At 41.7% G+C, this 16,774-nt stretch overlaps 1 protein-coding gene across 1 annotated transcript; it reads right to left on the bottom strand.

The window, feature by feature from the left end:
- Positions 1 to 1,541: 1,541 nt before the first annotated feature.
- Positions 1,542 to 16,564, bottom strand: frmpd3 (FERM and PDZ domain containing 3). The gene is made up of 15 exons (XM_030739546.1): positions 16,458 to 16,564; positions 16,195 to 16,349; positions 15,971 to 16,073; positions 15,618 to 15,663; positions 14,888 to 14,992; positions 12,461 to 12,568; positions 10,676 to 10,807; positions 9,016 to 9,135; positions 8,586 to 8,722; positions 7,930 to 8,056; positions 7,397 to 7,486; positions 7,005 to 7,184; positions 6,659 to 6,794; positions 5,119 to 6,012; positions 1,542 to 4,582 (listed from the first exon to the last, which is right to left on the bottom strand). The coding sequence occupies exons 1-15, from the start codon at positions 16,496 to 16,498 to the stop codon at positions 1,782 to 1,784; spliced, it is 5,175 nt and encodes a 1,724-aa protein (XP_030595406.1). The 5' UTR covers positions 16,499 to 16,564; the 3' UTR covers positions 1,542 to 1,781.
- Positions 16,565 to 16,774: the final 210 nt, after the last annotated feature.

Raw genomic sequence — 16,774 nt, 5'->3', positions numbered from 1 at the left:
CAACAGAATGGCCGAAAAAGTAAAAAAATCAAGGTGCTACAACATCCAGACCTCAACTCGATTGACGTGCTGTGCTGGGTTCTAAAGAGAACTGTGCATAAACAAACGTAAATCTCAAAGAAAGGAAACGACTTTGTAAAGAAGAGTGGGCTAAAATTCCTCCACAACAACACAAAATATGAATAAGTCATGCAGAAAACAAGGGCTTCAAGTTATTCCTGCTAAAAGTAATTCTACAAGCTGCTGAATCACAGGGTGAACTTAGTTTTTGAGACATTGCTTCTGCATTTGGTTTAGTTTTTGTTAAAAGAAAATAATGTCATCGTGTTGTGTTTTAAAAACATTTAAATTCCGGTTAACTGGAGTAAAATGTTCCTCTATGTCCAAAATGACTGTCCAAGCTCTTTTTACTAGCACTTTCTTTTAATAGCCTATCCAGTGCACATGTTAGGCTGCCATAACTTATAAAGCCTCTTTGATTACCTTCCAGGAATAACAAGAGGATGAGACACAAAGAAGATTTCAGACAGGAAATAATGTGTTAGTTTTATTAAAATACATAGAAAACTACTTTATGTGTTTCTTATATATTTGCTAGATTGCACAATGTGTAACAGCACATAGAAAGCAAATTGGTTTATACTGTCTCTGAAAACCTAAATAAAAACGGGGGATCTTTTAAAATTGATCAAGTGTTCACTTTTAGGAGATGAATTGTGGAAAAAAAAAAAATAGTGGCGCTGAGTCTCTTGAAACCACCGAATCAAACATTAAAAGATACATTTCAACTTCAGAACTAATTTCAGAGGTTGTGCAAAGTCCTAGGGATAAGCCTCCTCACTTGCAAATGGGCGTGTATAAACTATCGTTCACAATCGATGAGGTGCAAGTGAGCTATGGATTAGTGGTAGTGTAAAATACACTAAGCATGTTGTGGGTACGCCTTCTCTGCAGCAGAATGAGGTAACAACACTCATTACTGTACAGTGATTAATTGTGGTTTGACTCTATGCTACATTGTCTGCCCTGAGCAGGTCTGTTTCATACCTGCACCTTTATAGTGAGAGAAAGGGCATGTGTTGATCAGTGTAGTTAATTATTCATACTTATCTTTGAATGCTTTTCATTTTCCAACACTGTCACTTACATTTTGACTCTTGTATCAGTATTTCAGACACTGTCAACATAGCTAGCAGAGACCAGTTTGCATTACAACATAAAATTCAATAAACACAAACACCATCTAACACCGTCTAACCAACCAGCCAACCCTTTGGACTACGTAATTTACAGAAGTCGCTATACTTGACGATATTTCTGAAATATTTTTGTCCAAAGCATACATTTATTTCTGATGTATTATAATTTTTTTTATAGTTCTATTATTTCAATACATTTCAAATATATTCTTCACCTTTTTTCTTCACAAAACCTTATATTATTTGCTAGGTAGACACAACTCAAATATACATTACATATAAAATATTATACTATAATCAATTATGTATATTGTGAATATTGATATGAGGTGATTAGCCCTGTATCACCCAGTCTGTATAGGGTTCTTATTCCATTGTGCATTAGTTTGGTGTATCTTTCTACTTCATAATAACATCCACAAGGCTACCTCAGGGCCTGTAAACATGTGATGGAACAGTTGCATTGCAATTTTTACTGAGGATGATTCATTGCACATCTTGTAAAAAATGTAAACAATAAATAAATAAACAATGAATTTAGGTAGAGTTGCCACCCACATTCTGGACTGTTCTGATTTATTCTTACTGGGAAGGCAGAGTTTTGATGGGTCGAGTGAGAGAGCTCATGTTATTGGCGCCGGAGGAAACTTGAGGGCTCACTGTTTTCGTCGGTAAGCTGCTTGAGTGCCCCATTGACTCTTCTGCTGCACGCAGCAGCAAAGTGTAATTGATGGCAACTTCCTCGACTTTTCTCAACAGTTGCAGCCTTTGGGCTTCTGAACGAACCCCTCTGACCAGTTTGATGAAAGTCTGAGTTAGTTCACACAACACTTGAAAGCTAGCTGTGACAACAGCAAGCATACGTGTCGGACTTTTTTCAACGCTTGCCACTCTCCGACATGATGCTCTGAATTCTTTGAAGCGTACTGCCAATTCCTGTTTGTACTCTGTAATCCGTGAGGGTTGAAGGCGAGCCTCACCCTCAGCTTGTGGGGTGTTAGCACAGTGACGCAGGATAGCCAGCAACTCATTAGCATCCAACTGAGCATTTAGAAAACCGTCAGGCAAGCTGAATGTTTTCCCCTGTAAAGCCTGTACCCGAGCTAGACTCGCCTCCAGTGTACCACAGGCTCTCAGGTCAATCTCCTGTGTCTGAGGTTCCTCCTCTTCCACCTCTTCTTCATCTCCGCTGCAGTCCTCTGCATTAAGAACCTGGAGTGTTTTGCTTACGACAGGAAAGGTACGTGAGTCCAACTCCATGCCTGGAAGGACCTGAAGGGGTATTGAGTATGAAAGTTCATCCTTCTCACTGCTTTCATCTGCAGCTTCACACTTTCTATAGCAAAAACAGAATGAGCAGCATTTATCTTTGTCATCACTGTCTTCACTAGGTATGGTGAGCAACACCTCACCAGTCCCTTCTTTGTTTTCACGCAGTAGTTCCTCTCCTTGAATGAAAAACACACCCTTTTTCCCTTTTCCCTCCTGGTGGGACTGAGTGTGGACTGGCTCTACTGGGGTGGGGAGCCTTAGCCCTGTGGCTCTCACTCTCTCCATTTCCTTCTCGAGACTTTTGGCTTTGGGTTTCACCTCAGCATACACAGGTGTGCTAGTGCTGTTGTCCAGTTCTCCAATGCTGTAGCGCCTCTGGAGCTTCTTATATTGAGGTGCTCCCATGCAATCTGTTTGAGAAGTACAGGTGGGCAAGCAGGAGCCATATTCCCCTCTTGGCTCTCTTGACTCAAGACTGGTAGATCGTATTCGTGTGGTTTTGATCTCTAAAGTCTGAGGTCTCCTTGTAGCACCTTGGGTTTGAGGGGCTTTGGAGACTGCCGGAGGGGTCTTCGAGACAGTTCTCTCTCTGCCTCTGTTTTGCGTCTCTGTTGTAGAGCCAACTGGTGTGTCAGGTAGTCGCATGCCCCTACACATTCGCTTACAGTCACAACTGCGTCGCTGCTCCCTGGAGATTCCTGGTGCCTTAAGGAGTGGACTGGAACGGAGCTGGCAGGAACACGGAGTTCCTGAGGGCACAGGTGAAGATCCTTGGGGCAAAAATTCTCCCTGCGATGACTTGGGTTTCAGGAGCTCCTCTAAAAATTCTAGCTCATACTGGCGAACTTTCTGCAGCTGAGCCCTTCGCTCATCTGTTTCTCTTCGCATTCTCGCTGGAAATGTGGCTGAAAGAAGGTTTCTAAAGCTCAGGAATGGAGCACTGCGCTGGGACTTTCCCTTACCAGTGCTCTGCTTCTTTGAGTCTCTGGCAGGGAGAGTAGAGACTTTATCTACAGAGTGGCTAGGGGTTGTTGGATCATCTAAAATAGGTAAGGATTTCACTGGGAGTTTCTGTGACTCAGGGTGGGATTTGCCTTGGGCACCCTCAGTCGTACTTTCAGCTGCTTCTTTTCTCTCTGCTTTTGCAGGCAAACAAGGGGAGTACTTGGTTTGTATTTGTGGGCTGGGTTTTGCCAAATTCGGATCTGCTCCTACTTTCACTGCATTTTCTTTGTTATTAGCAAGCTGGAGGCCTTTGGCTCGAAGACGCTCATCATCTGTGGGGGAGGAGGATTGAAACACCACTATCTTCTGGACTTGTGGGTCTTTCAGTCTTAGTTGAGATGTAGACTCATGTTGTACTGGACAAGTACAGAAAAGATCATCAACTGGCAGAAGTTCTGTTGAGGCGGAAGGCTTCATGGTCTCACTAGAGGCAGTCTTGGCATCTTGGCACATATTAGGGGGGGAAATCTTGGCAGTGGCAGTTCTGTCCACAGACAAGAGAATAGGTAAGGCTTTATTTGTAGGGTCTGTATTAAGAGGTGCTGTTGTCTTCCCCTTTATACCATCAGAGAGATTTTCACTCACTGTTTCCCCAGAAGAATTGAATAACTTTTGATCTTTGCTGACTTTGGCTGTCTGTGAAGCATCAGAACCATTAAGTTCTAAAGGTGGTTTAGAAGGGGGCTCTGGGGTGTTTGCTTTGGTGGTTGCTTTTAATTCCCCCTTTGGTTCAGTCTGAGTAGTTTCCTGATTGCCCGCCTGTTCTGTCACAACACTGAGGACTGCAGTGTCCTGACTCGGGCTGACTTTAAAGGGAACAGTCTTGCTCAGGATTACTTGCTTGGGTGGACAGCCAGCACGAATCTGACCCACAGAGAAGGCTCCAGTCCCTATGGTCTTTGCAGTGCAACCAGGAATTGCCAGGGGAAAGTCGCGGCGGCAGAGGATACGATCCTTGTTGATATGGTGAGCCAGCAGGTATGCCTGGTTCTGGTTCTGTTTCATAGCCGACACCATCTCAGAAACGTCTGTCAGCTCAGAAGAGTTGGTCTCATGGCCTGAGTCCAGTGATGACTCAGGCGTAATAGCAGCTAAGACAATCAGGCCTAAAGAGGAGAGCAACATAGCACAATATTAGGTTAACCCAAGAAAAAAAAAAAATATTTTTTTTTTTTTTTAGTAGAAATTGATAGAAGTTGACTGATATAATTGTGATAACAAAATGGAAAATCAGTTGGGATCAAATCTATTGCCTCTTCAGCTAATTTTATGCATCAATGGGTTTTCCACACAAGACATAAGAGTACTCTGTAGAGCTCTATGAGTGTTAAGTGCATATTTCTCACTCTATTTTAAGTAAATATAAAAATTCAGTTGGCTTGTTTTTTACTTGTTCTTTTTTTAGGCACACAACATTGTGTAATAAGCAGCTACTGCTTCCTTATTTATGCAAAATCTACTGTTTTTCAAATGATACAATCAATATCATTTTTCAGCTTGATTTGAATATCTTTCTATTTGGACATTAATAAAGATGATGTACTGCAAATATACAGTAATACTGTACACTTGCAGTACATAATGCATGGCCTGTTTTGTAAATGTGTATTTTCAGAACCATGGCATGACTGAGGTTGTTGACCTGCAGTCTGTGTTGGCTGTTGAGGGTGATGGGGGTAATCCTCAGAGGCAGCCAAAGCTTCAAGCGCCTGTAAGGTGGACACCAGAGCATCATCGAGCTCCTGGGCATGATCTCGGACCGTTCTTGTGGCCACATTATCAATAAGTGTCACAGGCACATCTTCCTTTGCTTGGGACAGCTTTCCAGAGGCGACACCGGTGCTGGCACCGGTACGAGCCTTCCTCCCTCTCTTTGGGTCATCCTCATCAGAACTGTTGTCTCTGAAGCCAGGTGGTGGGGCAGCAATAGCAGGTGGTGGTGGTTGAAGTTTCTGTCCTCCACCATCTACCACTTCCTCGTCCTCTTCTTCATTCCCAGGTGGTGGTGGCAGAGCCGTCAGGTCAACAGCACCTCCATCTCGGGAGGCACAAGCACTGGAGCAGTGTTTCCCCGAGCTTCCACTGCTGTTCGCTGCAGGTGACAGACCCTCTGCCCTAAGCCTGGCTTTGCAGGAGTCACAGAAGTATCGTGAAGTTTTCTGGGACTGACCCATTGTTTGGGCTCGGATTCTAAATCCTGCATTCTCCACTGCTGGGCTTTCTAAAACCCCGGCTATTTCCTCTGTACTCTGCTGGGTGGGATCTGACTTGGTGCGGGGTCGTCCTGGTGTCTCCTGCGAAATAAAGTTCTCATTGATGTCGAGTTCAGCTTCAGCATGTATTTGGAGGTCCTGAAATTGTTGTTGTTCTCGAAGGTGGACGTGACACAGGCCTAGATGCTGAGGTTCTGCAGGAACTACGGCCCTTGAAGACCCTGACTCCCTGTGCGAGCTTTCCCTCTCGTCCCCTCGTCGCCCTCCACTTGGCAAGCCGGTTGTTCCAGAGCGTGGGTGTGCATGGTGGGAACTTCTGTAATCTGAGGATAGAATTGTCAGAGCAGTGGAGAGTTTGAGGAGTTAAGAACTAGTGGGGACAGAGAAGATCCAGATGGAAAAGCAGGTGACAGCTGGTGGTCACATGGGGATTATTTATTGCAAAAATGAAAATTGAACGTTTGAAGTTTGTTTTAGGTTAGAAAGTTAGATTCTGGTGGAATGTGATGATAGAATGGTACAGTTCCTCTTTGATATAGACTAAAGGCCGATACAGGAGATGGAAGCAGATCTGTTCATGTTTGAACAGCAAATGTTTATGATTACAGCAAAAATACAATTCACTTTTATGTTTCACAGTGTTACTACTGCTTGTGAAAAAGAAACTCTTTTCCAAATGAGTCAAAATGCAGATGAGAAGAGAGACAGCAGAGGGCGCCATGGGATGGGATTTCCAGGATAACCTGGCTAATAAGGTAATGATTTCAAGCAGCGTCCATCAATGTCCATGAAGACTGAACATATAATGAAGATTGCCAGTTTCCTGACATGCAGTGTCTAATATGAAACTGACACTTATACAACTCTGAGTATGTGATATTGTTAATCTTAAGCTTTTAAGTAAAGAATGTTTTCTATAGTTTTACATTTACATTTTACAAATGAACAATAGAGGCCAAAAATACATACCTGCTTTGGTCAGCTGTGACTGACCAGGGGTTCGAAAGTAGATTGTACGTTTAGGATCTACAAAAAGCTTGTAGTAACCGGAGATGAGGCACGCAAAGTTACTGGCATCAGGCCATTCCATGAGGAGGACCAAAGGCTGTAGGGGATGGTAAGGAAGGGAATTAGGAGACTAATAGGGAACAGGCACTGACCAGATGGAATCTAACTGCTAACCAGTTTGCCTTAATTTTAGCATTTCCTAAGTAAAATTTGAAACTTGAGAGAAATTTCATTAAAATGTGTCTTGCTATTATAATTTTTAAAAAAACTTTTAAAATCTGAATCTTTTGAGACTTTGCTGTAATACCTTGGCCTCATGAATTGTCACCTCTACACGAGCCACTCCCTGGCTCTCACGGTAGAGCTGGATCTTGGAAACTCTACTGAACTCGGCCAGAACCGTCGTGAGGTTGTTTTTAAGGTCAATAACGTGACTAATGCCATGTCGAGGACCCACCAGCAAGGTTGTAGCTGATTGTTTCTCCTCCTGCAGAAGAACACAGAAGCTTTATGGACAGATGGATATTTTAACAGATGCCATTGTAAATTGCTGTTTTAACAATTTGTTGTAAAAATGTTCAATGTGTGCATTTGCATTGAAAAAGTGAGCTTTGTACATGCACAGTTTCAAAAACAGGGAGTGAGACAATTTGCAAAAGAGGTGCGGTTGTATTATTGAATGATTCAAAAATGTGTTACCAGTCCAACAGTATGGAACAGTATTCCACCAAAAGGTGGAAGGTCATTGAGCACACGCATGTACTGCAGCTTTCCTTGGAGTGGAGGGACCTGTAAACAGAATGATAAAGAAGAAGGTCTCATCTTAAAGAGAAGTGCAGCTCCAGTGCTCGCTACATCCTCTTAGGGGCACTCTTGAGCCATAGCTCTTGCCAATAAAGTCTTATGCAACAGTTAGATCTATAAGGATGAAGGAATCAAGCAGACATAAACATTTAACACAAAAAGCTAAGATCTCTTTTAAAGAACCAGCAGAGGGTTGAGATTTGCATTAATAGTAATCAATAATAGAGTATTTGCACACACACACACACACACACACACACACACACACACACACCCACACACACACACACACACACACACACACACACACACACACACACACACACATATAATTATAAAACCAAAGACAATAAAATCATGAAAAAAGAACCTAGATACTTCAGTTATTAAAATGGTTTTTAGTGTTGGACTGTTTTAAATGGAGAAACCTTGTTCCCCGATGGCGGTGGATGCTGGTACGTCTTCAGCAATTGAGAAAGAGTTTTGCACACGTTCTTCTCCTTCACCGTTGGAAGTAGAGTGAGTGGAAGGAAAGGCTCTAGACCCCACTCTTTCCTGTGACAGGGAGAGAAAAAAAAGAGAAGGAAGGCAGAGGTATACACAAAAGACAAACACAGTGCAGTGCAAGAGTACCAGAAAGATGTCATAACTGTAGGAACAAAGATGGTTTCTTCATCCCATGGGATGACACAGAGAGCCTAGTTTACATCGTCTGCAGCCCTGGTTTGACATGGCTACTTTAAGTCTATTACAAGCTCACTGAACCTGTTCTGCTTCTGTGGTTGTGATAGTCGAAGCTAATTACTTGCTAGGTTGAGGTTTCGAAGAATAAGCGAGCGAATTGAGGGAGAGATGTAATTTCACAAAGCAATGGCTTTCTTTTTCTCATAATGACCTGGAGAAAATGATCCTCGAGTAGTTTGAGTTTTTAATACTGTTGGGATTAATTATTAATCATTTCGATATTGTTGAATGATCAAACAGTACTATGGGACTCAAAAAAGTTAATGAGGTTAAGAATGCAATACATTAGTTTTTTTTTCCCCTCATAATTCCTCATATCTTCATTTTTTTGTGGACTTACTCAACATGCTTGAGGGAGATCTTCTGATTGGGCCTTGCAGAGGACACAGTGATGTAGATATGAAGTGCGGCCAATCGTAACGTGACGTCCGATTTCCAGTCCATGCCAAAACGCTCCTTGATGACATCATTGCGACTCTGTGAGGACATGATGACATGTTATCTGCATAATGCTGAGTGCAAACTGCTTTTTTTTTTTTAAGGCTGGGATGCTTTAATCATCTGACCATTAATTTAATTGCATGTTGCAGCTTCTATTTGTTTCTATTATTTCATATACAAAAAGAAAAGCTAAAAGAAAACTGCTGATAAGAACCTATTAGCTTTGGTTGATACTTGATAACCCCCAGCTTTTTGAGGAGACAACCCTTCAAAAGTATCACAAGACTGAATGACATCTGTTTTAACCTTCCTTTAATACAGTGCTTTACCTGTATATAAAGGTACTCAAATGCAGCAGGGTCCCTTCTTAACAGATCTGCAGGGTCCTTGGGGAAGAAGCAAATGCGGAACAGACACTTCATCCCTTGGAAATAGGTTCTATGCACCACCTGTGGGAATACAACTGTATCAACTACATATCAAAGTCTTTGATTTTATTCACATTTTACAGCATCATTTTCCATAAGTGAAGAGAGAGGACTGAATCATGAATGCACCATGAACCTGTACCATCTTGGCAATTCCACTGAACTTCAAGCTGAGCATCAGAGTGGTGAAGAAAGATGATTTAAGTGACTTTGAAAATGGGATGGATGTTGGTGCCAGGCGAGGAGGTCTGAGTACTTCAGAAAATACTGATCTACTGGGATTTTCCCACACAACATCTCTAAGATTTACAGAGAATGGTTTGAAAAAAGAGAAAATATCCAGTGAGCACAGTTCTCTGGGAAAAAAATGGCTCATTGATGCCAAAGATCAGAGGAGAATGGCCAGACTGCTTCAAGCAGATACAAAGGCAACAGAAACTCAAATAACCACTTGTTACAACCAAGTTACATAGAAGAGCATCTCTGAATGCACAACACATTGAACCTTGAAGCAGATGGGCTATAGCGGCAGAAAACCACAGTGAGTGCTACTCGGGTGACTAAGAACAGGAAACTGAGGGTACAATTCACCGGGGCTCACCAAAATTGAACAACAGAAGATTGGAAAAACATTACCTGGTCTGATGAGTTTCAATTTCTGCTGCGACATTTGGATGGGTCCATTCTACCTTGTGTCAACAGTTTAGGCTGGTGGCCATGGTGTAATGGTGCGGGGGATTTTTTTATTGGCACACTTTGTACCAAATGAGAATCATTTAAACACCACAGCCCATCTGAGTATTATTGCTAACCTTGTCCATCCCCTTATGACAACAGTGTACTCATCTTCTGATGGGTTAACTCAAACTGAGTTCTTAAACTTGCCAATAAGTTAACTATACTTTGGGATGTGGGGGAATGGGAGATGCACACCATGGGTGTGCATCTGACAAATCTGCAGCAACTGCGTGATGCTATCATGTCAACATGGACCAAAATCTTATTTTGGTCCATGTTGAGCTTATTTAATCTCAGAATACAAAGAATTAAAGCAGTTCTGAAGGCAAAAGGGGTCCAACTCCACACCAGTGAGGCATACCTAATAAAGTGTCTTTCAGGGGGTTATGTCTCATTATTTGTTGTGTGGTAAGCTTATTTGTAGGAAGCTTTGGACAGTCAAAATGTATTGTTCCTAAAGGTAGTGCAGCATGTTAGTGTAGCAGTAAGCAACACTGCTTCACAGTAACAAGGGTCATGTTTAAATCTACTGGCTATTTGAGGACTTCAGAGTTATTGATAGGGAAAAGTGTCCTTTCACTTTCATTTAAATTTAGCCATAAAGGGATGTCTCTTTCCAGATGTTCTTTGAGTCAAATACCTGAGGTGAGACGTTTAAACATCTGGAAAAGTCTCCAACATTCTTTCAAAATCTTTTCAATGTCAACAGGCTTTGGTGGGTAGTCTTTTTTATATTATTCATTTTAATACTGCAAATCCCTTTTATCATACATATGTATGTAATTTAAAGCATTCTATTTCTTATTCATTATGGGTTTCTTACATGTGTCAGTGGCTGGTTCTCTTGCAACAGATGCAACTTCTGATTCTGGTCCAGACCACCTGCCTCCAGCACCAACGCAAAGTGCTCGATGTAGCGCAGTGAAAGGCGGTCCTGCAGGGAGGAGATCACATCCTGGAGGCAGCAAGATTGAAGCAGATGAGAGAGTGGGATTCACTGCCTCAGTAAGAATACATTAAGCCACATCAAATATACATATTCAATGTACAGAGGCTACTTTCACCTTGAACTCCCCCCATGTTTATACAGTGCATTTTGTCATTGATATCCTTGTGGTGAGTATTTTCTGTTACAGCTCTTTACTTTGATATTATGTTTGTCATTTTGTGCAGTAGAGAGCTTTTATAGATATTCTATATTCTGCACAGTGAGTGCAACCAATTTAAGAGAATAATGTCTGCATGTTGGAATGTGCAGGGAAAGCATTTTACCTCTGTGCAGATCAGTATCTATGAACGATGTAGAGCTTCTTGTATCATCTTTCTAAAATGCAGCGAATACCATCTAAGGGGACATTTATGGCTTATCACTTCTTGCTGTTGGCAATGCCTCGGGATAAGGTTTCATAATTTCTTTGCATTCTAAGATGCATGGTCATAAAAAGGAGTCTATTGTAGTCATTTTACTGTATTTTGGCTATAAATTTCAAAATGGAGGCTTATTAAGTGCTGCAAAATAAAGTAAGCACACCAAAGGTTGTGGCCACCCCATGAAGAAGTTAGTTGACTTGTGCTGATGTATTCCAAGCAATAGCTGTCCCTAAAAGATAAGCAGATTTAACACTATTGATCTGCGTGGTTTGCATTAAATGACACTAGGGGAAGCCACACTATGAAGTGAAGGACCCAAAGACTGCAGCCTAAAACACTGCAGGGAAGCTTCTTTAGTTGACAGACTCTAATAGCCATACAAGTAGGCATCCTATTGTACAATTGATTTAATCTGTGGTATTGTATTATTGATCTGAGCTTTCTTATTATGCTAGAATTCCATTTAATTAGGCTGACAGGAGAGAGAGCTTCCTCCGTCTTCCTTTAAAGTGCTTCTGGGTTTTTTTCTTTTCTCCCTCACCCTCCATGAGCGGAGGAGAGATTTGTGAAATCTAATAGAGTCCATTTAATGAGTCTGCTCAGAGATGTCAGACTCATCTTAGAGGCTGACATAGAGACAGAAATGACCTCTGTCTGACTGAATTCATTTGTTGCTTTATGACCTTAATCACTTTAATGAGATTTTACATTCCAGAAAACTGCCAGGAGAAAGTTTCATCAAACTAAAGCTGTTTTTGTCAATGTGTTTTCTCAAAACAATGATTAATTAGATAAAGTTTAAAGGACTCTTAGCTTGACGGATTTGTGGTTAAACTGTTAATTTATTTATGAAGATTTGAGTGTTTTGATAATCTTTCCATATTCGGATCCAAAATGTTCTTTAACAAATTATTTGCTACAAAATGAATTTATGTCAAAGCCAAAAAAAACAAAAAAAAAACAGCACAAGTGTGCATGATGAATGACATCTACTATTATCTCTCCTTTTTTTCTTTTCGTCTAACTTGAACTGTATTCTCCAGCTTTTTTCAAGCAAAACAGTAAAGATGATGAGTGAGCTGCAGTTTATCACTGAGTGATCACTTCACATATATGATTAGTCATTTGAACCCATGTTCAAATAAAAGTAATGATTATAGCTGCACTAAGTCACTGACAGAATGGTGTGATAATTCCTGCTGCCCTTCCCATGTGCTCAGCTGCAGTCAGTACATACCCTAACAGTGGTACGGCTGTCAAACGTAAAGGACTTGATCTGTCCATTCTCCAAGAACACCTTCAACACATTTGGTATGAGTAGCAAGGAGTCGTCCTTGAGCATTGTCTGAAAGAGAAGAAAATCTTGTGTTTAAGACAGAAAAATTGTGGGTGTGTGCTAATTTGGCTTAAAAATCAACACAATCAGCTTTACTTGTTGGTTAAGGGCAATAAAAAGCAGTGCAAAAGGAGCATCTAAGAACCGAAGGGGCCTTATGAGAATAATGGAAAGATTCTTAACGGAACTCCGGACAGTCTTAGAAGCAGCCTTCAGAGCCTGCCTTATGATGCCCAACCCTTGCATTGTATCATGATCAAAGAAAGGCCTATTCAGTTTCTCTGGTCTACCCATTCAATATGCATGCTATGCAAAGAAAATTGGATGATCGCAGCGAAAGCACTCACTACAGAGTAGGGTAAGGGGGAAGCATAAAAGGACAAGCACTATTCAAGGTTACTGCCTTGGACTCGAAGCACTCGTTAAAAGAAAAGTTGCGATATGCAGTTCATTTCTTCTTCTTCTTTTTTTTTGCTAAGATGTGATGTGACACGCACTCTTCCCTCAATATCACCTTTTTAAAAATGACCAGGTTGTCACTGTGTAGTTTCAAATAGCCAAATAGTGATCAGAAGAAAAGAAGGTAGAGTAATAAGACAGCATTAAGAGTTTTTATGTGATGAGTCACAATGATTCAGCAAATAAAAGTCCTCCATAAATCTCAGCCAAAAAAAAAAAATTATTAATCATGTGCTATCTGTCTATCTGTCTGTCTGTCTGTCTGTCTGTCTGTCTCTCTGTCTGTCTGTCTCTCTCTCTATCTATCTATCTCAACATTTGTAAGAAAATTAGGCAGGCATTGCTTGTCACAGCAGCGAGCTGTGGATTTATTGCAACAGTATCTAACTCACAAAATGCATTTAGTTTAAGCGGAGAGCTGTGTCCACAGCAGATGCCCAAACAGTCTGTTTTTGGAGAACTTAAGTATTCAAAAGACTCAGCAAGCTGTTCTTCCGTGCAGATTGGAAGAAACTGAAGCCTGAGTTATGAGTCAACAGATCTTCCTCCATACTGCAGCATTAAAGCCAGGGTGCACTGGTGAAGCAACTCTGCAAACAGGTCTATCACTTCCCATTACAAGTCACCACCTTTGTCCTTGTTAGTTGACCGTGATTTGGAGCCAGTTTGTCACATGCAAAGTGTGCCGAGAGCAGCAAATCACAACTCAACACCACTGATTCATGTCATTGCCATTATCTCGTTCCACATCAAATTAGGTAGCCCACACTGATAGCCTTCAGATGGTCAATAACACACTTTGGATCTTTTAATCAGGAGCCATAGGGTGTTAAATGCTTTAGAATAAGTTTCCACAGTGTAGTGGTTTACATATTCGCCTTACAAGCAAAAAATCCCTGGTTTGATCCCAGGAAGAGATACAAATCCCTTTGGGGTTGCCTGGGAAGTGCATCTGGCATAACAACTCCCCTTATGCATGCATGCTTTGGCATAAGTTTGGGGTTTGGTCGAAATATCTGATTATTAAAAATTGCAGCTTTTTCATCTGCTGTGTTCTGTACTTTCAAATGTAAAAGAAACCTGTGGGTTCACATGATGATGACTACTGCCACTGTAAATCCAGAGCAGGTAGTAAAATCAATATTGAAAAGTGAGCTGCTTGCCTTTATTCAAAGATCAGTGGCTTTGTGGTCCTTGCAGTAAGCAATTGTGTTCTCTGTCTTCTTACATTAACTTTACAAAAAAAGGAAAATAAAATAGAAAAAAGTTGTCTGAATTTTTTTTTTTAATTGATTATCAATTGCCTGCTATGTTTCTGTCTTTACCTTATTTAGAGCATAAGCTAATTTTCCCTCTGTGGTTTCTTGATTTACAAGGTACTATGGGCTGTACAGAAATGATCGTGGGTTTTATTACTGGCGGATTTTGTTGCATATGTTTACGTGCAATGTCATCTGTGGCTCAAGTATATACTTCAGCATAGGCTTAATTTTTCAGCTCTGGAGGTAGCCCCACCACATACAAAAAGTGGTATTTGTAGCATGTGGATGCTGATTAGCAGAGTAAGAAGTTGAAATGTTGGACTGTAATGGTCAAAAAACTAAGTCATGGTCTAAGTCATGCTGTGGTTGTATAAATGGATTTGAAGAGAGGAAGCCTACAGGTTGTTTTTTCAAGCCTCTTTCTCATGACACACAAACAGGAGAAACACACTGACTGAACTAAGGCGGCAAGAGGATGCTTAAAGGTTTTCAAAGCTTTTGGGATTTCTGATCAAACAAAAAGAATGCACAGCAGGTGGCGGAGGAAAGTGTACTGCCATGCGTTTTCATGGATGTGCACCAGATAGACACGACAAGTTGAACTTACTGAGTCCGGGTCGCTGATGGACACTTGCTCTGAGAAGCGCACTTTAGGCGGGTTTGTTCGCAGGCGGGCCTTTTTGGCTGCACTTATGAAGGCAGACTTAGGTGACTGAGGATAAGAAGAGAGTGAGAGAGAAACTCAGCTTAAAGGATGACACATACTGCTGGTACTACAGAGAAATGTTGGAGAGCTGGCTAATGCTACTGCAATGTGATAACTGCATAAGTGCAAACTGAACATTTACCTTACCCTGTTTATAGTATTTAAGAATTGCTCATTTTCAGCATTATCAATACAGGGATGTATCATTCATGTTAAAGTAGGATTTTCAGATTACCAAATGGATTACTTTTATTTTATCTCCTTTCATACACTTTCATGTCAGTATTTCATCATCTAACACCGTCCAGTTTAGTCAGTTGGCTAAATAAATGGCACTTTCCCTTTTTCTCTAAATTTATCTATGCATACACACAGGAGTCTTTATTTAATAAGGTCTCATGTAGGCGCTAATGTGCCCACTTAGAGTTGTTCTGAGGGGTGACCAGAAAAAGAAATTACTCTAGTGTGTAAAGCATGGCAGTGAATACTAATGTGTGTCTGCACTGCACTGGTGGGTACTGTTGCGACAAAGTACTGTATAGTTCTTGTACATGATTCAGACTGAAAGTGAGCGTAAGCCAAATCCTGAAGGACAGTAACATGAAAGAAAGTGAGCGTCCCATTATACTACCTGATGGGGCTGCAGCACAGTGAGAACTATCGTGTCTTTGCAGCGTCTATGGAACAGAGAATGGAGTGGGTTAGAAAGTGCCATGGACTGCATGGCATTTGGAGGCCCCCAGTTTATAACTGCCGTTTCCTTTCCGTTCTTCAGCTGCAAAAGGACTGACTCATCCACACATTTGTGTTGAAGTTTGTGTTGACTTCACCAGCAAAAACAAACACTTTGTTCCTTTTAACTCACCATCTTTAAGCCCCTTTCACCTGCTGAACACCTGCCCTGGACGCCCCCCCCCCCCCCCCCCCCCCCCCCCTACTCCTCCCTCCTCCCCCCCTCCCTCCTGGGACAGTAAAGGATGTTACCTTACAAGGTCTATGACTCTCTCTCGGGGCGCGTCGCTCACCGTCTCCTCGTTAATGGCCAAGATCTGGTCTCCAGGAAGAAGCTTGCCAAAGGAGGGGCCGTCTGCAGATGAAACACAAAACCGTACACATACAACGAAAAGAAACTTAAACTCTGAACAATTATGGATTCTACTCAAAGTGCCATCACCCTATCGCTTTCTCACACAAGCACGCACACTAACCAGCAGAGACGGAGCGTACAATGACAGGCCTCTGGCTGCCTGCAATGAAGCCAAAGCCTTGAGTCGGGTGGCGCTGGATGGTGACCTGTCGAGCGGAGGCAGGACTTAGGGTACCACTGTCCATACCATCCTGGCTCTCCTCTAACATTGCAGTGCTGTAGAGAACACAAAGATTCATAAATAAAAGGGCAAGTACACTCGGACACAATGATGAATGTGCATTTTGTTCCGAGACAAACTAGAGTGAAAGTAGCACTGTGTACCTGTCATGTGCGTTCGTGTGTCCATCCTGGACCTTGGCCATCCCCTGAGAGGAGGGAGCAGCATGGGACGGGTTTGCACTGCAAAGGCTGCTTTCTGTTTGGCAATCATTCACCTGCTCAAAAGAAGGGGAACGAGAGGGGGATGCAAGATATGAAATGAGATTCCATGGCTTGACAACAGCAAAAATACTGTTTTGTTGTGCGTGTGTGTGTTTTTTCTACTGAGCTTATCTAAGCACATCTTGGAACACTGCTAAAGGGAAAAATAAAATCATAAATGTGAAGCTGAAAAAAAAAAAGTAACATTCAAGATTACA

The sequence above is a fragment of the Archocentrus centrarchus genome, chromosome 10 (genome assembly GCF_007364275.1).
Source record: "Archocentrus centrarchus isolate MPI-CPG fArcCen1 chromosome 10, fArcCen1, whole genome shotgun sequence".
Taxonomy (NCBI): domain Eukaryota; kingdom Metazoa; phylum Chordata; class Actinopteri; order Cichliformes; family Cichlidae; genus Archocentrus; species Archocentrus centrarchus.
This window is presented reverse-complemented; position numbering and strand designations above follow the sequence as displayed.

What these genes read in the sequence shown, in the direction of transcription:
- frmpd3 (XM_030739546.1), bottom strand. Translation starts at nt 16,498, where the DNA reads ATGGCCAAGGTCCAGGATGGACACACGAACGCACATGACAG. An exon ending in ACAGCCGTACCACTGTTAGG is followed by an intron (nt 10,808 to 12,460) that starts GTATGTACTGAC and finishes TGCTGCCTCCAG; the next exon opens with GATGTGATCTCCTCCCTGCA. An exon ending in GTCACAGCTGACCAAAGCAG is followed by an intron (nt 6,013 to 6,658) that starts GTATGTATTTTT and finishes TTCTATCCTCAG; the next exon opens with ATTACAGAAGTTCCCACCAT.